Genomic DNA, 21,283 nt, shown 5'->3' with positions numbered 1-21,283 from the left:
TTTCTCTCACATCCTTCAGACCATAGACAAAGCAAGTGAAATATGCAAAACTAAAAGCTCGAAAGTAAAAAGTTGGCTTTTTTGTAACATCAGCTGATAATATTTGATAGAACATTTAACCCATAATTGTATATCTTCCATGCACTTTAACATATGCCATTATATAATTACATTTAAGACCAGCTAGTCCTCAAAATTATATTTTTTACACAGTAACATACAAAAATTATATATGTGCTCTCAGTAGCATTACAAGTTAAGTATGTATTTGGCAACACTTTACACTAAGTGGGTATTCATTACTAATTCCTTTCGTATGCATTGTAATAACATTAGTCATGAAGAACTAATGTGGATATAATATTTAAATACTGGTTTATTTCTCTGTAAATCGTCAGCAGAGAACACACTGGTAATTCCCTTTCACTCACATCTTTGGAAGGCTGTAAAACCTCCCTGACATCAATGGGAGGGTGGTAAGAATATCCTGTATTTTTAACACGAGTGAAAGGGTAATACCTTTTTAGTGATATCAGGCACAATACAATTTCAATTATTTCAGTGCACTAAAAAGTCTAAAAGGTAAGAACAGCAAAGCCAAATGTGAAATAAAGCTATAAAATTGCAACTTTCTCCCCATTCTTTGTCCGTGTGGTTATTTCTTAAGCATGGACTTCAAAATAAATCTTCAGAGCTTTTCTCTTAAAAAGCATTACATATCATTACAACATTAGAGGGCCTAAGAAAGAATATAAGACTAAAATTCATTCAACAGACACATTGCCATTTTGTACTAGAGCTCTCTAAAGTGAATTGTAGCATTGTATTAAATCCAGGGCCATTTATTAGCATCTCTGTAATATCTGAATGCATAGGAATTATTTTTTAATTTCACATTAATGTCCAGTTGTTGTAAAATGTTGACAATAAAAGAATTGTAAAATATATAAAAGATGAAGTTTCTTCATATAAATGTGTCTTTTAATTTATAAACTGAAAAAGGCCTCTGTAATTAGTGGATTCATTTTTTCTTGTTCCTATAAAGGAAACAGTGATATCAACAAGTAATTTATTTTGCTTCTCTAGTTACAGTAAAAGCTGTGTTATTCGTCACTTTACCAACCGGAAAGCTCTAGAAACTGGCATTTCTGATCTCTCCCAATACAAATCTTCAATAGGGTTGCCAGGTGTGTCTGGCTTTCGACTGGAACGCCCGGTCAAAAAGGGACCCTGGCAGCTCTTGTCAGCACCACTGACCGGGCCATTAAAAGTCCAGTTGGCACGGCCAGTGGGAGCTGCAGGGGTGGCGCCTGTGAGCGGAGGCAGTGCACAGAGCCACCTGACTGCACCTCTGCCTAGGAGCAGTAGAAACATGTCACCGCTTGCATGGAGCTGCCTGAGGTGAGCGCTGCCCAGATCTGGCACCCCAAAACCCTTCCTGCACCCCAACCCCCTACTCCAAGCCCCCTCTCCCAAACCCCCTCCCGCACCCAAACTCCCTCCCAGAGCCTGTGCCCCGCACCCCCTCTCACACCCAAACTCCCTCCCTACATTCGTAAGTATAACTCTTAGTTCACTGGAATTTTTGACTAACCCCCCATTCCACCAACATGCCGGATAACAAAGCTTTTACTACACTAACCGTAGAACAATTCTGTTTAGTGTTTTATATTGCATGTACGATGAGCACATTGGTACATTTACTTCTTCTTTTCTCATTCATCATCTGCTAGACAGATGATACACATCATTATCTGATTTTGTAGGATATCGAAAATGGATATCGAGCAATTTTACCTCCTACAGCTTTGGTAAAGAGCCAAACAGAACTAGTGAAAAAGAGATTCAAGATTCTTGAGAAATAGGATTTGTTTTTCCTCCAAAATAGAACAAGAGATGGTTCCACTTGGTATACTTCTTTCAACAGCCTTGTCATAGCCAAGCAGATGTGAGCTGGAGGCTGGAGTCCTGATCTCCTAAAACACGGAATATTTCCAGTAGGTTTGGTTGGTAAAGGATTTTCACTTACAAAATGGAATCAAATATTATTCTATTGTCAGCTAGTAGTGCTGCCATGACAGACAACCAAAATAGGCTTCTCTCTTTTAGAAAGAATGTCAAGGCTATACAAAAAGGCAAGGTTGTGTTATGAAGCGAAATCCTATCTTCTCTTATGCACCATACTCTAAAAATATTTTGCAGGACTCATTGAACAATTATTTCAGTATTAAATATGTATATTCTCCCATCAATATGAAGGATATTTGTACGGGTGACACTCTTTGGGCTAAATCATACTCTTAGGGACATGGATGCACTGAGATGTCACTGAGAGCAGAATTTGGCCTGGTAACACTAACCAGGAGTAGTGGCATGTGACAATCCCTTGCCCATCAGGAAAATAGTCCTGTAGGGCCAAATTTCAGAATTATAGGGTCAGAAGGAACTACAAGGGTTATCTAGTCTAACCTTCTGTCAAGATGCAGAATTTGTTGCATCTAAAACTATCCAAGACAGATGGCTATCCAGCCTCCTTTTGAAAACCTCCAGTGAACAAGCTTTCACAACCTCCTGAGGCGGTCTGTTCTATTGTGCTATCGTTCTTACAGTTAGGAAGTTTTTCATGAGATTTAATCTAAATCTGCTATGCTGTAGTTTGAACCTGTTGCTGCTTGTCCTGCCCTCTGTGGCAAAAGAGAACAACTTTACTCTATCTTTTTTTATGGCAGCCTTTCAAGTATTTGAAGACTGCTATCATGTCCCCACTTAATCTCCTCTTTTCCAAACTAAACATCCCCAGTTCCTTCAGCCTTTGCTCATATGACTTTCATTCCATCCCTTTGATCATCTTTGTTGCTTGCCTCTGGATCCTTTCCAGTTTCTCTACATCCTTTCTGTACATTAGTGACCAAAATTGGACACAGTACTCCAGCTGAGGCCTAACGAGTGCTGAATAGAGCAGTACTATCACCTCCCATGACTTGCATGCTATGCCTCTGTTAATGCAACCTAAAATTGCATTTGCTTTTTTTGCAACAGCATTGCATTGCTGACTCATGTTGAGGCTGTGATCCACCACAACTCCCAGATCCTTCTCAGCAGTGCTGCTGCCAAGCCAGTTTTCCGCCATTCGGTATTTGTGCATTTGGTTTTTCTTCCTGAAGTGTAGCTCCTTACATTTGTCTTTGTTGAATTTAATTTTGTTGTCTATAGCCCAGTTCTCCAATTTATCAAGATTCCTCTGAATTTTAGCTCTATTCTCCACAGTATTGGCAACCCCACCCTAGCTTTATCTCATTTGAAAACTTGATCAGTATCCTCTCCATACCTATATCCAGGTCATTAATAAAGATGTTAAACAACACCAGACATAGAACAGCTCCCTGTGGAACCCCACTTGAGACCTCCCTCCAATCCGACATCATTCCATTAATAGTTACTCTTTGTTTGCAGTTGTTTAACCAATTATGTATCCACTCATTGGTAGCTCTGTCAAGCCCGCATTTCTCCAGCTTACTTATCAGAATGGCCAATGGGACTGTGTGAAAAGCCTTGTTGAAGTCCAGGTATACTATGTCTACCGCATTCCCCCATCCACCAAATCAGTTACTCTGTCAAAGAAGGAAATCAAGCTGATTTGGCATGATTTGTTCTTGGTAAATCCATGCTGGCTGCTAGTGATCACCCCTTCATCCTCCAGGTATTCACAAATTGAATGTTTTATTCATTGCTCTAGTAGCTTCCCAGGTATGGAAGTCAGGCTGACTAGTCTGTAGTTCCCCAGCTCCTCCTTTCCCCCCTTTTTAAAGATGGGCACTATGGTAGCTCTTCTCCAGTCTTTTGGGACCTCTCATGTCATCCATGAGTTTGTAAATATTATTGCCAGAGACTCAGATTTCTTCAGCTAATTCCTTCAGTACCCTTAGGTGAATAGCATCCAGTCCCGCTGATTTGAATTCATTCAAATTGGTCAGAAGATCTCTGACATGTTTTTTACTTATCCCAATCTGCATCCCTTCCCCTTTATTGTCGATGGTAACTTCACTAGTCATCCAGTTATATGTTATTTTTTGTGAGAAGACTGAAGCAAAGAAGAATTGAGCCGTTCTGCCTTCCTACCATCCTCTGTTACCAGTTCACCTTCTCCATTGAGCAGCAGACCCACAACATCCTTGATCTTTCTTTTTGTCTGACATATTTGAAGAACCTAGGGTTGTCAACCCAGTTTTGCCGGGAGTCTCCCGGAATCAGGCCTTATTTCCCAGAGGCTACTGCAGCCAAACCAGGAGATTTTGGGCGCTAACAGTCTAGCAGCCCAGCGGAGCTAAGGCAGACTTCCTGCCTGCCCTTGCCCGTGCCACTCCCATAAATAGCCGGCACCATCCCTGCGGCCCCTGTGGGGGGACCAAGGAATCTCCGTGAGCTTCCCCCGCCCCGAGCGCCGCCTCCACAGCTCCCATTAGCCAGGAACTGCAGCCAATGGGAGCTGCGGAGGCTGTGCCTGCGGGCAGGGGCAGTGTGCGGCGCTCCCTCCCCCCCACCTAGGAACCGGTGCCAGTCGCTTTTGGGAGCCACCCAAGGTAAGCGCCACCCGCCCTCACCCTCTTCTACACCCCAACCCCCTGCACCCAAACTCCCTCCCAGAGCCCACACCCCCTCCTGCACTCCAACCACCTGCCCCAGGCTCAACCCGGAGCCCCCTCCCACACTCAAACTCCATCCCAAAGCCCAGAGCCCCTCCTGCACCCCAACCCCCTTCCCTGGGCTTATTCCAGAGCCACCTTCTACACTCCGAATCCCTCAGCCCCACCCTCCAGCCCACACTGCAACCTCCTACCCCAGTCTGGTGAAAGTGTATGAGGGTAGGGGAGAGCGAGAGGTGGAGGGAGGGGAACTGGAGTGAGCGGGGACAGGGCCTGGGAGAAGGGGCAGGGCAGGGGCAGGGCTAGGGTGTTTGAGTTTGTGCCATTAGAAAGTTGGCAACCCTAGAGGAACCCCTTCATCTTGTCTCTAACATTTCTTGCCAGCTGTAACTCATTCCATGCCATGGCTTTCCTGATTTTGTCCCCACACACTCACGCTATTCCCATGTGTACTTCCTTGGTGACATGCTCCTCCTTTCATTTCCTGTATGTATCCCTTTTGTTTTTTAGATAGCTAAAAAGCTTTTTGTGCAGACACATTGGCCTCCTGTGGCTCTTCTTATCTTTCCTCTATGTCGGAATAGCATGATGTAAAGCCTATAGCATTACATCTTTTAAGAACTGCCAGTCCCCTTCTACTCCTTTTTTCCATTATTGGTCTTTCCGTGGGCTGTTGCCTACTATTTCTCTGAGCCAGTTGAAATCTGCCTTTCTGAAGTGCGGTGTCCTTGTTTTGCTCTTCTCGTGTCCTCCTTTCCATTGGATATTTAATTCTATCAGATTATGATGGTTTCCTCCCAAGTTCCCAACTACCTTTCTATTTGCAACTAATTCATCCCTGTTGATCAAAGCCAGATCCAAAATGGATGACCCTATAGTTGTTTCCTCAACTTTCTCAATCAGCTCCCAGTAATTTTAATGATAGTTGCATATTTATGTCCAATTGCAGAATTTGGCTTCTTAATTTTTGCTTGTCCATAAATAGGAATATAGCTGACAGATTTTGCATGTCTAATTTTACGTTGATTTTTTCCCTTGTACCAAACACTAAAGCATAGCTCTTGCATCTTATTTTGTCAGTTTTCAAACTGAAGAATGCCAAATGTGACAATAGTATTTAATATTTAAACCAATCACTTCTAAGGGTGGCTGATATCTGAGAAACCTCCTGGTCTGTTTGTAAATCACAAACAAGTCAAGACAGAGAGCAACAGAGGAAAAAATCCACCTCAAAAGCATTCAATCTGCCTGAAGAGAAGTCAACGAAAAGGTTATTGAGTAGTGAACGATGCAGACTTATTTGCAGTGTTGTTGTAGCCATGTTGGTCGCAGGATATGAGAGGGACAAGGTGAATGAGGCAATATCTTTTAACGGACCAATCTTGTCTCTCTTATATAGACTCATGTCACATAACTTGATACATTACATGAGAGATGACGTATTGTACATTGAGATACATGTGTAACTATCTATTCTATCAGTGAACAAGTAGGTGGGAAATCCATTTGAACACACGATTACCCACTCTATCAGAATAAGTGGAAGGTTTTATTTGTTATTGAAGTCATAGAGGTTAAACATCTTTATGCATCTTTATGCAAGCTTGCTGATCTTCAGCCCTGGTGTTCCTGTGACTACTGATGATGTAGCATGGAACAGCTTCCTATGAACAGAGTCACCAGAAAGATTCTCCCCCTTTGCCATTTTGTTTTGCTTGTAAATTGATTCCATAGCAGAATTCATTAGACTAATGTAACCAAATCTCAGATACTCAAGTAAGCAACAAAATTAATAGCAAGTCCTTTTACGCAGAGAGTCTACTGATATATCAGACCAGCTAAGTAAATTCTAGTAAGTAACTATTGTCTTGCACAGACACATACAAGAAATTATTAGTTTAAAATACATGCCCAGAATACCATAACCTTTGGTGTCCTATGGTGTCATGATTTTGGCCCTAACTGATGTATTCTTTTCAGATAAAACTGTTGGTGCCAACATCATTGAGAGCCTTTATATCCTGCACACCTAAAACATTGTGCAGCCTTAATTTTGTCCCCTTTCTGAATAATGTGAAAATTAAAAACCAGTGGAAAGTGGTCTGTTAGGACTCTGAGCTTCCTATTGAATAGGGAAGACCTTACATGCCTGACAGACCACACAAGTGCATAGCATTCTCTTTCTATTATAGAGTAATGTTGTTCAGTGGGAACCACTTTTTTTACTTAAGAAAGCAATAGGATGCTTTTTATTGCCTTTGCCTGCTTGCATTAACATGGCCCCCAGGCCTGCTTTAGAGGCACCAGTACAGAGTTCAAATACCTTATCAAAGTTTGGACTGCCTAGGACCAGTTTCTCTGACAGAATTCTTTTCACTTTATTAAAGCCCCCCCAACAGGCTGTAGACCAAACCACCTGTCAGGATTCCCTTCCCACTCTGAACTCTAGGGTACAGATGTGGGGACCTGCATGAAAGACCCACTAAGCTTATTTCTACCAGATTAGGTTAAAAACTTCCCCAAGGCACAAATCCTTCCTTATCCTTGGATGGGTACTGTTGCCACCACCAAGTGAGTTAGACAAAGATTCAGGAAAAGGACCACTTGGAGTTCCTGTTCCCTAAAATATCCTCCCCCAAGCCCCTTCACCCCCTTTCCTGGGGAGGCTTGAGAATAATATACCAACCAATTAGGTAAACCGGATTCTTAAAAAAAACAGAACTTTATTATAAAGAAAAAAAATTAAAAGAAGCACCTCTGTAAAATCAGGATGGAAGGTAACTTTACAGGGTAATCAGATTCAAAACACAGAGGATTCCCCTCTAGACAAAACTTTAAAGTTACAAAAAACAGGGATAAACCTGCCTCTTAGCACATGGAAAATTCACCAGCTAAAAACAAAAGATAATCTAACATGCCTTGCCTTATTTTCTTACTCTTTTTGCAATATTCAGACTCATTTTAGAATGATTTTGGAAGAAGGAGTTTTCTGCTCTGATGCTTCTCTGCTTCCCCAGAGAACACACAAACAAAGAGCACAAACAAAGCCTTCCCTCCACCCAGATTTGAAAGTATCTTCTTTCCCCATTGGTCCTTTTGGTCAGGTGCCACCCAGGTTATTTGAGCTTCTTAACGCCTTACAGGTAAGGAGGAATTCTAGGCTATCCTTAGCTGTACAGTTATGACACCACCTTTGTCAGAAGATCTTTTTGAAGAGGGCTTCTAATGGCGTCTACAAACCCCAAACTGAGCATAGATAGAAGGGGGAGGAAAGCCTCTCCTGTTTACAGACCACACCTCCATACAGCTGCCAAGCAAGGAGGCAGGCACCCACAGCTGCAGCCAATAGAGGAAAGGAGGCCTGCTCTAAAGGAGAGAGTTCAGCAAAGGAAGAGAAGGCAGAAATGCTTGGGATAGCAAAGACTGGATTTGCACTTTGGTTTGGGGTACAGACTAGTTAACGGTGGATTCTACTTTCAGTGGATCTGGGCAATCTAGCTTCTTCCTACCCAGTAACATAGATTAAGGAGTTTTCCCTCCTATTTACACTTACTCTATTTTTGAGTCTCGTTGGTTCCATCTCCACATGATCCTTCTGATCTTGCCAGGCACTACTAAAGATTACAATATCATCAGTGCTGGCCTGAGCAAAGTCCTATAACCTGACTAATATTTGATTAACCTGAAATGTATCTCCTGCATTAATTAATCCAAAAGGTAACACTTTAAACTCAAAGCATTGAATTAGTAATGAAGGTGGATTATTCTTGTTGTGCTTCACTGTCTAAGGGGATTTCTAATACCCTTTTATTAAATCCAGGGTGCTTAGGAACTTTGCCCTGCCTAAAGCATCTAGCACATAATTGATTCTGGACGTAAGGTATGCAACAGGAACTGTGCCATTGTTAAGCTTTCTGTAATTAATACAAAGTCTTATGGTCCTGTTCTTTTTGGGGACCATAGCTACTGGAGAAACCCTGGGATTGTTTTGACTCTGTAATTATTCTCATGTCCAGCATGCTTGCTATTTCCTTACAAACTTGCTGCATCATTTTATCAGTTGTTTGGTGTGCTTTTCTGGGTGCAAAGGCTGTAAGCCGGAAATGTTATGGACCATTTAGGATCATTTTGTGAGCCTGACCTGCTGGAAAATATCTAAGGGTGACTTTTCAGCACAGCCATAATCTCTCTCCTCAGTCCAGGTTAACATTTCATATAAATCCATGCTCTCTACGGGGATATCATTATGACATTCAGTCATCAAATCAATAGAAGGGGCTGTCTCTGTCCTCTGCACAGCATATCCTGTTTAAATGGCTTTCCCCTCTGCTTCAGTGCCACCCTCCCAGGAGTCCCTTAAGCAATCCAGGAGACTTCTGACCTTTCTCCCATAGAGGATGCGAAATGGGGCAAAACTGGTGGACTCTTGGAGCACCTCCCAGTAAGCAAACAACAGATAGGGTAACATTATATCCCAGTCACTTCCCCTCTTGCTTGCATGCATTCTCAGCAGAAATGTTAGGGTCCAATTGAACATCTCAACTAATCTATTTCTTTCTAGGTGATATAGGGCAGATTTTACCCTCCACAACTCACCAAATAGCTGAAATGTGAAATTTGACCCATGATCCGATAAGATCTCCTTTGGAAAACCTACCGTGCTGAATATAGAAAAAGGTGCTTTAACAACTGTTTCCGCTTCCACGTTTGACAGAGGAACGGCTTCTGGATACCTGTTGGCAAAATCCACCACCTCTAATATAAATCTTTTTCCTCTTTGGGCTGGCCTGGGTAATGGCCTATGATATCCATAACAACCCTGATAAATGCTTCCTTGACTAATAGTAAAGGATGCAAAGGAGCCTTGCAGAGACCTATATACTTTTTTTGCTTTTGACATAAGTTACAAGGCTTGCAGTATTCCTTTACCTCATTTTGAATATTGGGCCAACATACATCTTTCTTTAGCCTTTCATATGCCCTCTTCATTCCCAAGTGACCGGCAAAAGGGCTAGCATCATTAACTCAGCATGAAGCTTCTGTTCTTCCAAACCAGGAGCTCCATGTAAATCCTTCCCTCATCTGTAAAGAACCTCCCCTTGTGATATCTTTCTCTGAGGCATTACTGGGGTAGCCTCCCTTATGCTCTCCAAGGAGGTGTCTGCACTTCGTTCTGAAGCAAACTCCATTTGGCTTTTGCTTGCACTGAAAGCTGTTTCAAGTAAGGGGGCCACCGCCTCCTTCATCTCTTATTGCCGCTTTCTGTTGATAAAGTTGCAGAGGACTCCTCTCCTCTTGCAGCTGCCTCTTCCTCCCCAGACCTTACTTCTTGGAAGTTTGGGACATATTCCCTCTTGCTATGGGTCACAATGCTAACAGCTCCGGAGACTGAAGTCATTTCCCATCAATATATCACATGATAAATTCTTAAGAATCTCCACATTCAAAGTACCCCTTAAATCTTCCGACTCTAATTCAATGCTGCCTGAAAGCACCATGGTTCAAAATTGCCCCACGCAAAGGAGTTTTACCTCTTCCCTTGGGAACATATCAATCTCATTAATCACCTCTCTCTTGACTAGAGATCTGCGCATGAGCGTGTCTCCACCCCAGGCACACTTTACCATTTACCTTGGCCTCTTTGATAAATTCTACCTCCAGGAGGTCAACTAAGCCCTATCTGCCATCACTGAAGTCTTTGACTCAAGGTTAGCTACATTAACCTCGATGGATAGGGCATTGTATTTGCATACCCCATACCTAGGACATTGTTTCTTCATGTGGTCAAGGGACCCACATAATAAGCACTTTCTTGGGCCCTCCCCTGGGGTTGCAGTCTGATAATTAGGGTTACCAGTAGGGAATTGGTATTGGGGTGGTGTGCTCTTAGTCCCCTCCCCTTCCTCCTTTTCCCCAAGAACAGACCAGGGACACCCTTTTCTGCCAAGGTTTTTCTCTTCCCTTTGGGACCTGCACTCTATGAATGGTCTCGCTTGCAGGTATAAGTCAGTGGTATCAACTGCCTCTTCCACAGTTGTGAGGACTTTCCCTACACTGTTGTTCTCACCTCATCAGAGCAGACATCAAAGAACTGCTCCTGGAGCAAACAGATCTACCAACTTGTCATAATTTTCTGCTTCTTTACTTTTTATCTATTTTCTCAAATAATCCCCCATTTTATAAACCTATTTTCCTGTCACTAATCAAGTTTTCTTTTAAGTTTCTAAATGTCAGGCAATATGCCTCTGAAATACTTTGAAACCTTTTTAACACAGACCCCTTAAACAGATCACACAACATAGCATAATTTATATCCATGTCATTAAACACTTGTAAAGTTTTACCAGTCAGTTTTGAAGTAAGACAGTCATTCTCTGGTCATCAGGGATTGTGAATATCCTGCATACGCTTTTAAAGGTGGTCAGATATTCATTGATGCAATACATCTCCCTTTCTTGGGCTTCTGCCACCGCTTTTACTCCTCTGATTCAAGATTTCATTTTTCTTCAGGCTTTGCACTTTCAGTCTTCCAGTTCCAGTAATCCTTGATAGGCCTCCTCTTGCACTGCTTTCTCTGCCTCCCACTTTTTACTTCTCCGCTAGCATCTCCCTTTTCTGGGCTTTCTCTTTTGCTTCCTGCTCTCTACCTCTCTCCACAATTTCCAGATTTTGGAGCTGAATTCTGCCCAACTCTAACTGCATGGCTGCAGCATTGGAATCTATACCAGGCTAGTTTCCTGAGCCTGCATCCTCTTTGGCCTCAGATACTATCAGTAGATTAAACAGGTTTTTTCCTGATGCTCATCATAGTCTATGAGTAATGCTCTGATCCCCTCTCCCATTTCCCCTGAAGTTTCCAAGCCACACTCTATATAGTTTTTCCAAATGCAATTTGGTATATTTAGCACAGGTCTCCAGCTTACTCATCCTGTCCTTTCCTTGTTTTATTTCCCTTACCCAAAATAAACAGAAAATAACAAATCAAAGCCTTTTTCTTTTCCTGTTTCCAGCCTTCTCACTTTTGAATCTATATCTATCTTATCGGGTATATAAGTTCCTGGAGCGTGACCCTTGGTTAACCAGCAAATGGGGTTCAGGTACTGCAAACGCCACTGTGACACTTCCTAGGGGTACCCACTCTTGTGAGGCACTGCACTACCACCTGCCCTTAGTGTGAGGAAGCCTTGTCTGTATCTCCTGGGGGTCAACTCCCCAACTCCACCAGCCATGGGCAACACAAGCCCTTTCCTCTAGGCCTGTGCAGGCGCCACTGTCTCGCTACAGGTTAGCAATAGGTACACACCAACTCCCAAGCCCTCTGAGGGTCTCCCTGGAATGTCCAGCCCCTGGTCCACTGGACACTAACAGTATTGACAGATTCACTCTTTCCAAAGAAAAGGTACACCGCAGCTTACCAGTTCCACCTCAGCTCACCACTCCGCTTAACCCGCTGCACTTAGATATGTTTATAATGAAATCAAACATAGGGTTATTTAACAAAGCATAGAGATTCAAGTAATAGCAAGTAGAAGTAATGGAAACAGTTACATATAAAATCATAACATGCATTCTAGAGCCTTGACTTAATTAACAAGGTACAGTCATGTCAAATAAAGTAGTGCTCACCAGTGCTTTACAGCCACTGTGACCCTCTTTTCATGAGACAACCATGCTGTCAGCATGCTTCCTCAGTAGGGTTGTCAGGCGTCCAGTGTTTGACCAGAACACCCAGTTGAAAACCAACCCTGGCGGCTCTAGTCAGCACCGCTGACAGGGCTGTTCAAGGTCCAGTCGGCGGTGCAGCGGGGTTAAGGCAGGCTCTCTGCCTGCCACGGTTCCGCAAGGCTCCTGGAAGCAGCGGCATGTCCTCCCTCCAGCTCCTACGTGTGGGGCATCCAGGGGGCTTCGCGCGCTGCCCCCACCCCAAGCGCCAGCTCTGCAGCTCCCATTGCCCAAACCACAGCCAATGGGAGCTGCGGGGGTGGCGCCTGCGGACAGGGCAGCACACAGAGCCGCCTGGACGTGCCTTCCTGTAGGAACAAGGGGGGGACATGCCCCTACTTCCTGGAGCCGCCTGAGGTAAGCACTGCATGGAGCCTGCACTCCTTACCCCCTGCCTCAGCCCTGATTTCCCCCTCCTGCCCTCCGAACACCACAGCCCAGAGCACCCTCCTGCACCCCAAACTCCCCATCCCAAACCCCACTCCTGAGCCCAAACCGTCAGCAGGAGCACTCTCACACCCCTGCACCCTAACCCCCTTCCCCAGCCCGGAGCCACCTCCCAGACTCCAAACCCCTCAATCCCAGCCTGGAGCACCCTCCTAAACCCTCATCCCCAGCTGGCACCCTCATCCCTCCCCCACACCACAACACCCTACCCCAGCCCGGAGCTCCCTCCTGCACTCCAAATCCCGCACCCACAGCCGGAGCCCACACCCCAACTCTCTGCCCCATCCCAGAACCTGCACCCACTGCCCATACCCCCTGCCTCAGCCCAGAGCCCCCTCCCATGCTCCAAAATGCTTCAGCTCCACCCCCCAGCCCAGAACCCCTTCCTACACCCCAAATTCTTCATTCTCGGCTGTGCCCCCAGCCAGAGCCCTCACCCCCCCCACACACACCCCCAAACCCCTGAGTCAGCCCAGTGAAAATCAGTGAGTGAGGGTGGGGAGAGCAAGCGACAGATGGAGGGGGGATAGAGTGAGCGGGGGTGGGGCCTCGGAGAAGGGGACGGGCAGGACCAGGACAAGGGTGTTCAATTTTGTGTGAGTAGAAAGTTGGTAACCCTTTTTAATCCTCAGTGAAGGATAAAATCTTGTCCTCCCTCTTTTTTAAAAATAAAAAATAAAAAAAAATGCAGTTACATACTATTGTTTCTTACCTCAGGAGGTCCGCTCTTCAAAGATTTACCTTGTGGTTCCTTTGTCTCTGTAAATCCTCTGGCCCACACCTATCCCAGCCTATAAACATAGCCTGTCTCCACAGATGTCCATTGTTCTGTGTGCTGAGTGAGTTAGCCCTCATGCTTGCCTCAATTTAGGTGACAAACTTTACTTCAACAGTTTTGGAACATAATATTTTGCATATCTCAAACTATTTCTTGTACAAACATCTTGCAATAATTATGATGACCAGTGGACCTTTGGCTTGTGGTAGGAACATCACATGCCACCCTTTGGTGAACTATTATGTAGATATCAGACCCCGGGGATCCCTGTAAAACTCTATGCATCAACTGTGAACCAGGGACTTCTATCTGCCAACTGGCAGAGGGCACAATATTGTTCTGCTGGAGCTCACATATTAGGACTAAAAAGATGGATTAAGCTATACACAGAAATTGGTCTGGCCTAGTCAAAACTGAGGAACAAATCGTAATATCTAATATTCAGCGATAAAATGAGTGTCCTTACTTAAGTTATAAGGGTTTGGGCATACAGACTTAGGCACCGGTGTGACTGGGTTAATTCTATTTAAGTCAGTGGAACTATAGTAGTATATAACTACTGAAATCAGAATCAAGCCTGTGAATTTTCCAAATTGAATAATATCAAATGGCAAAATTTCTCTTTTATTGTAAAGCAGGTGCAAATTTAAAATGGAATTGTGCAAACTTTGGCAGTAATTCTAAACTTTATTCTTTGGTTACAAAGACTCTAAACCTATACAGCTTTTTCAGGTGGTTTGAAATTTTATCAGGTAGCATTTTTCCCTGAAGGCCTATGACTTATTACAATAACCTGACTGTAGAACTGAAATGAGTGTCAGAACTGTTTGGATATAATGTAGGATATTCTGTTCTCACAAGATTAGAATGAGAAATTAGGTCTGCCACAGAGAGAATTTTTGTTGTCTTAAAGCACGGCTTCATATCATAGAATATCAGGGTTGGAAGGGACCTCAGGAGGTCATCTAGTCCAACCCCCTGCTCAAAGCAGGACCAATCCCCAACTAAATCATCCCAGCCAGGGCTTTGTCAAGCCTGACCTTAAAAATATCTAAGGAAGGAGATTCCACCACCTCCTTAGGTAACGCATTCCAGTGTTTCACCACCCTCCTAGTGAAAAAGTTTTTCCTAATATCCAACCTAAACCTCCCCCACTGCAACTTGAGACCATTACTCCTTGTTCTGTCATCAGCTACCACTGAGAACAGTCTAGATCCATCCTCTTTGGAACCCCCTTTCAGGTAGTTGAAAGCAGCTATCAAATCCCCCCTCATTCTTCTCTTCCGCAGACTAAACAATCCCAGTTCCCTCAGCCTCTCCTCATAAGTCATGTGTTCCAGTCCCCTAATCATTTTTGTTGCCCTCCGCTGGACTCTTTCCAATTTTTCCACATCCTTCTTGTAGTGTGGGGCCCAAAACTGGACACAGTACTCCAGATGAGGCCTCACCAATGTCGAATAGAGGGGAACGATCACGTCCCTCGATCTGCTGGCAATGCCCCTACTTATACACCCCAAAATGCCATTGGCCTTCTTGGCAACAAGGGCACACTGTTGACTCATATCCAGCTTCTCATCCACTGTCACCCCTAGGTCCTTGTCTGCAGAACTGCTGCCGAGCCATTCAGTCCCTAGTCTGTAGCGGTGCATGAGATTCTTCCGTCCTAAGTGCAGGACTCTGCACTTGTCCTTGTTGAACCTCATCAGATTTCTTTTGGCCCAATCCTCTAATTTGTCTAGGGCCCTCTGTATCCTATCCCTACCCTCCAGCGTATCTACCTCTCCTCCCAGTTTAGTGTCATCTGCAAACTTGCTGAGGCTGCAATCCACACCATCCTCCAGATCATTTATGAAGATATTGAACAAAACCGGCCCAAGGACCGACCCTTGGGGCACTCCACTTGATACCGACTGTCAACTAGACATGGAGCCATTGATCACTACCCGTTGAGTCCGACAATCTAGCCAACTTTCTACCCACCTTATTGTCCATTCATCCAGCCCATACTTCTTTAACTTGCTGGCAAGAATACTGTGGGAGACCGTGTCAAAAGCTTTGCTAAAGTCAAGGAACAACACGACCACTGCTTTCCCCTCATCCACAGAGCCAGTATCTCATCATAGAAGGTAATTAAATTACTCAGGCATGACTTGCCCTTGGTAAATCCATGCTGACTGTTCCTGATCACTTTCCTCTCCTCTAAGTGCTTCAGAATTGATTCCTCGAGGACCTGGTCCATGATTTTTCTGGGGACTGAGGTGAGGCTGACTGGCCTGTAGTTCCCAGGATCCTCCTTCTTCCCTTTTTTAAAGATGGGCACTACAATAGCCTTTTTCCAGTCGTCCAGAACTTCCCCCGATCGCCATGAGTTTTCAGAGATAATGGCCAATGGCTCTGCAATCACATCCTCCAATTCCTTTAGCACTCTCTGCAGCATCCTTTAGCACACTGCAGTGCATCCGGCCCCATGGACTTGTGCTCGTCCAGATGTCTAAATAGTCGCGAACCACTTCTTTCTCCACAGAGGGCTGGTCACCTCCTCCCTATGCTGTGCTGCCGAGTGCAGTAGTCTGGGAGCTGACCTTGTTCGTGAAGACAGAGGCAAAAAAAGCATTGAGTACATTAGCTTTTTTCCACATCCTCTGTCACTAGGTTGCCTCCCTCATTCAGTAAGGGGCCCACACTTTCCTTGATTTTCTTCTTGTTGCTAACATACCTGAAGAAACCCTTCTTGTTACTCTTAACATCTCTTGGTAGCTGCAACTCCAGGTGTGATTTAGCCTTCCTGATTTCACTCCTGCATGCCCGAGCAATATTTTTATACTCTTCCCTGGTCATTTCTCCAATTTTCCACTTCTTGTAAGCTTTTTTTATGTGTTCAAGATCAGCAAGGATTTCACTGGTAAGCCAAGCTGGTCGCCTGCCATATTTACTATTCTTTCTACACATCGGGATGGTTTGTCCCTGTAACCTCAATAAGGATGCTTTAAAATACAGCCAACTCTCCTGGACTCCTTTCCCCCTCATGTTATTCTCCCAGGGGATCCTGCCCATCAGTTCCCTGAGGGAGTCAAAGTCTGCTTTTCTGAAGTCCAGGGTCTGTATTCTGCTGCTCTCCTTTCTTCCCTGTGTCAGGATCCTGAACTCGACCATCTCATGGTCACTGCCTCCCAGGTTCCCATCCACTTTAGCTTCCCCTACTAATTCTTTCCTGTTTGGGAGCAGCAGGTCAAGAACAGCTCTGCCCCTAGTTGGTTCCTCCAGCACTTGCACCAGGAAATTGTCCCCTAAACTTTCCAAAAACTTCCTGGATTGTCTGTGCACCGCTGTATTGCTCTCCCAGCAGATATCAGGGTGATTGAAGTCTCCCATGATAACCAGGGCAAATATAACTCCATGGTGGGGGGGCACAAAGTCAAACCAAGAAATCACAGAGCAGTGTATTTAAGACTGTATGATCACAAGGGTGAAAAATAATAGGATCAGAATTTCAAACCTAGAAAGTTAATGGAAATTTTGCCATTGACTTCAATACGATTAGGATTTCATCCTTGGAAACTCCCTGAATGGAACTGACCTGAGAAAACTAGGGAAGAACAATTTTGAAAGATATTTTATGTGGGATTCAGTCAGTGGGAGACCAAGCACATGAGTGCATTGAAGACTAGACTCCTTTACCCTTTCTCACAATGAGTAGTAACTTACTTCAGTTAGTTCCATAGATTGCAATGAGACTGCTTGTGAACTAAGTTACTATTGTTCCACATGAGCAAGGCTGGAGGATATCTAAATGGTCTATACAAATAAATGCTCTTGCAAAAAGGGAGGATGCTTTTTAAAAAAATCTGGTCCTAAATCTCAATCTAAATTAGGAGTTTAGAAGCTAAGGGTCAAATTCTGATCTCCTTCACATGAATACAAATCAGCAGTTTACTCCACTAAGGTTAATGGAGTTACTTCTGATTTACATTGGTGTACATAAAATGAGAATTTTGCCCAATGTATAATAATCCTATTATATAGTTTGTTCTCACAGTAGAATTTATGGCACAATGAAGACTTCTTTATTAATACTAAGCCATGATTTTATAAATGCTCTGAAATAAGAATATAAAAATCGCATTTGGATTATTATATTTGTTTATTCCATTTGATTTAAAAATTGGTAGATTTGACTTCCAAAATGTACAAATAAAGATTTAAATATTGTTGGAGGAAACATTACAGATGTTTTTAATTATGTAATCTTTACACACACTTATTTCTTGGTGGAAAACATTGCATGAGTCTGCGCCACTTCTTAATATGCTATTTCTTTAAATACTTTATGCTCATAGAAGCAAGCAGAATTATATGTAATAGTGAAGAACATGTAAAAAGTATTATTACTGAGGTTCTAAATATTGCTTTCTACAAGGTAACCCTGCTATTTGGGTTCACTACATAAACAGGAATGAACTCCCTTCAGAGCACTAAAATATTGGTCCCTTTTGGTACGTTAACCATTAATTTAAAACTGCTGCTCATATGATTGTGGTAACGCCATTTCAGCTAGTTTCTAAACATAACAAATAATGATATTCATTTTTCTAGGATTTTACTCTCAGGAAATCAATGAGTAGAATACTTTGGAAACATAATTTTCCTAGGTCTTGTAAACCCAGTTCTATTGCTAAAAGGGTATATATATTTAAAAGGTGAAAATAAATACCATTATAATCCAATGTTTGCATAAAAGTTTCTTAAAATTATTTTCCCTGGGTAAACCAACTATAAGATGATAGTCCTAAAGCAGTTTTCTCATTTATAGGTTCTCTCTTGGTTATTTGGAACTTTCATTCAAATTCTACTGAAGAACAAATTATCTTCCTTTACATAGAGAGTTAAAGGTAAGAAAGATGTTTCCAGGTAATTAAGATAATGCTAAATTTTATGTCTTATCTAATAGTCAAAGACATTCAAGATCCAATGGCCTCCTTTGTCACTCCGTATTTCTTTGAAGAAGCTGGTCCAGTAGTTGCTAGAGGGTAAAAATAAGAACAAACCGTTAGGTCACAATTTGGATGCATGGTTGGGACACATAGCAGAAGCCACAGTCACCACTATAATTAAGGGTTGCATTAACAGTTTCCATTCTAACCTACTGACCTCAGTCACTCAAAACTTTCTGAAACTTTCACCCTTCAGCCACATATGTTCCTGGTTTGGTCTCTCCTCAACAGGGGTGTGTGTGTGTGTGTGTGTAAAACTGTTGATATTTGAGTATGACAGCAGTGAATAAACAATACCTTCCTATTATAAAAAAAATTATTGTGACTCCATATTTGAAAAGTTCTAGTGTCAAAATAGTTAGGGGTAGAGAACTGAAAGATACAACTGTGCACATCATCTGTACGAACCATCTCATCTCTGGTTCTCCCATTGCACCATGTCCACATGCAGCAGCGCTCACAAACATTTTAGGGCTTTTGGAGTGTTGCATCTATCTATCCCACAGTTCCCAACAAAGCTCCCTGGAACAGGTTGGGATGTCTATGGCATATAATCTCTATTTGCACCTGCTGATATTTTTTCATTTCTTCCATTGGATACTTGATCTCTCTGCAGGACAGAGGCATCACACGAACCATGAGCCTACACCCTGCTAAATCCTTGGTTTTGCAAATTCATGGCAGAGAGTCACCAGTTTCCCCATAAACACCTGCCAGAGCAACTCTGGATCTGGAGGTTTGGGGATCATGAACTCTGACATCTTTGACTAGTGGCTCTTGAGGAGGTAAGGAATTTGGATTCATTATTTCATAAATTTACTCATTTTATTATCATTTAACATGTATATTGCATTGTTTTAGTTTTGTTTTTTCTTCCTCTTTTTCTTTGTTTTGTAACTGCACTAATTTTTCCTCCTCTCTTGCATTTCCTTCTACTAGCCAGAGATGGGAGCCAGATGCTCTGGACCTGGGTGTAGAGACAGGGTTTCCCTTTGAGCCCACCATCCAGGGGAGAAAAGGGTGTGACCAGTAGTATTGGAATACAATGGTGAAATGGAATGGTCCAGTGGTTAGGGAACTGGCATGGGACTCAGACCCAGATTCATGTCCATGTGTGACCTTGGGCAAATCACTTAAACCCAGGTCTTCAAAATGTATTTAGAAGCCTAACTCCCATTGATTTCTCCTTTGAGGATCTGGGTCTTAGTCTCTCCGGCAATGTTTACCTACACTGCAATAAAACACCTGTGACTGTCCTTTGTCAGCTGACTCGGGTTTGGGCTGCAAGGTTATAAAACTACAATGTAAATGTTCAGGCTCAGGGTGGAGCCTGGGCTCCTGGACTCACCCCTCACAGGGTCCCTGAGCCCAAACATCTACACTACAATTTTATAGGCCTGTAGCCTGAGCCGTACAAGCCTGAGGCAAGTGACATGGGCCTGCCATGTGTGTTTTGTTGCAGTGTAGACATAACCACTGTGCTTCCATTCCCAGTCCATATAATGGAAATAATAGCACTTCCCTACCTCACAAAGGTGTTATGAGGATAAATACATTAAAGACTGTGAGGTGCTTACTATAGAAATGCATAAGATAGATAGGTAAGTGGGGTTTCTTGGAGGTTATGGGACCAGAGGTATGATTTTAATGCAGTAGGGCACAGTTATAACCAAATTATGCCTATTCACAATGGAACCATCACCTTTTTGAAGACCTCCACCCGTAGTCTGTTGCTTTGTATGATTATTCGTTTCTGTTTTTCTTCTTCTTTCTTTTTCACTTCAGGCAAGTTGTTATAAATCCTGGCATAAATTCAGAATATAAAGTTACGATCATTCTACAGTGTCACCACTAACTTAATTTTTCAAAGTGGAAAAAATTCTTCTAGGTGATCACTGGTGGTATTATGCATTTGTAAATATCTGAATTTGATTTCATACAGGTATATATTAGCAATAACACTGGTATCACAATGAAAGATTTTGAACTGAGAAACTTGAGAAATGGTCTTTATTCTGAAATGATTAACTGTAAGTAGAGGGCCAGGTTATCTCAGTTATGTCTGTGCAATTCTGGAGTAATTTCACTGAGCTCAGTGGAGATAATCTAGATTTATAGCAGTGTAACTGAGACAAGAATCTGTCCCATAAGCTTCTTGTAGGTATATCACAATACAGATTCCAAGCAATAACCTTCAGTGATTGCTCAAAAATGTGTAAGAAAAATAAAATGATAATTATATTAACTGATAAGATTTTTCTCACTGTCACTGTGACCCTTTCACCAGAAAACAAAATAGTCAATTCTTAATGTAATTGCAGTTCTTGGTTACAATCATAAAAGTAACTTTGGGTCTGATCTTTTTACCATTGCAGTCAATGGCAAAATTCCCACTGACTCAAGTGGGAGCAGGATTAGGCTCTCTGTAACAAATATCTTCCTACTCAACAATTCTGCTCTTTGTGTATATTCTGATCTAAATCACAAGTATTCAGACTTAATTAGTTTAGTGGACTATAAAACTTTCCTTTCCCCCCAACCTATTTTGCACTACAGAGTCCATATAGCAGCCTATTCTGACTTATACATTATGAGAAGTGTTTTATTTTTAAGGACAGTGGGACAGATTCTGATCTCTGTGACATTAGGTTACATTCAGAAAAACTCCTTGACATCACTTTTTGCATTTTTTGTTGTTGTAA

The 21,283-nt window shown here is 42.8% G+C and overlaps 1 protein-coding gene and 1 long non-coding RNA gene across 2 annotated transcripts in view; one reads left to right on the top strand and one right to left on the bottom strand.

The window, feature by feature from the left end:
* LOC141991102 (uncharacterized) overlaps positions 1-21,283 on the top strand; it is a 35,742-nt gene that overhangs the window by 13,161 nt on the left and 1,298 nt on the right. Inside the window, exons 4-5 of the long non-coding RNA XR_012640333.1 lie at positions 18,401-18,479; positions 19,198-19,366. This is a non-coding gene — a long non-coding RNA (uncharacterized LOC141991102). The remainder of the gene's footprint in view (positions 1-18,400; positions 18,480-19,197; positions 19,367-21,283) is intronic.
* The window catches only part of C7H10orf90 (chromosome 7 C10orf90 homolog), a 92,846-nt gene continuing 89,336 nt past the window's right edge, over positions 17,774-21,283 (bottom strand). The window contains exons 8-9 of the mRNA XM_074959169.1: positions 20,284-20,383; positions 17,774-18,610 (exon numbers count right to left, since the gene is read on the bottom strand). Of these exons, the coding sequence (XP_074815270.1) occupies positions 18,572-18,610; positions 20,284-20,383 (139 nt within the window). The 3' untranslated portion in view covers positions 17,774-18,571. The remainder of the gene's footprint in view (positions 18,611-20,283; positions 20,384-21,283) is intronic.

The sequence above is a fragment of the Natator depressus genome, chromosome 7 (genome assembly GCF_965152275.1).
Source record: "Natator depressus isolate rNatDep1 chromosome 7, rNatDep2.hap1, whole genome shotgun sequence".
Taxonomy (NCBI): domain Eukaryota; kingdom Metazoa; phylum Chordata; order Testudines; family Cheloniidae; genus Natator; species Natator depressus.
This window is presented reverse-complemented; position numbering and strand designations above follow the sequence as displayed.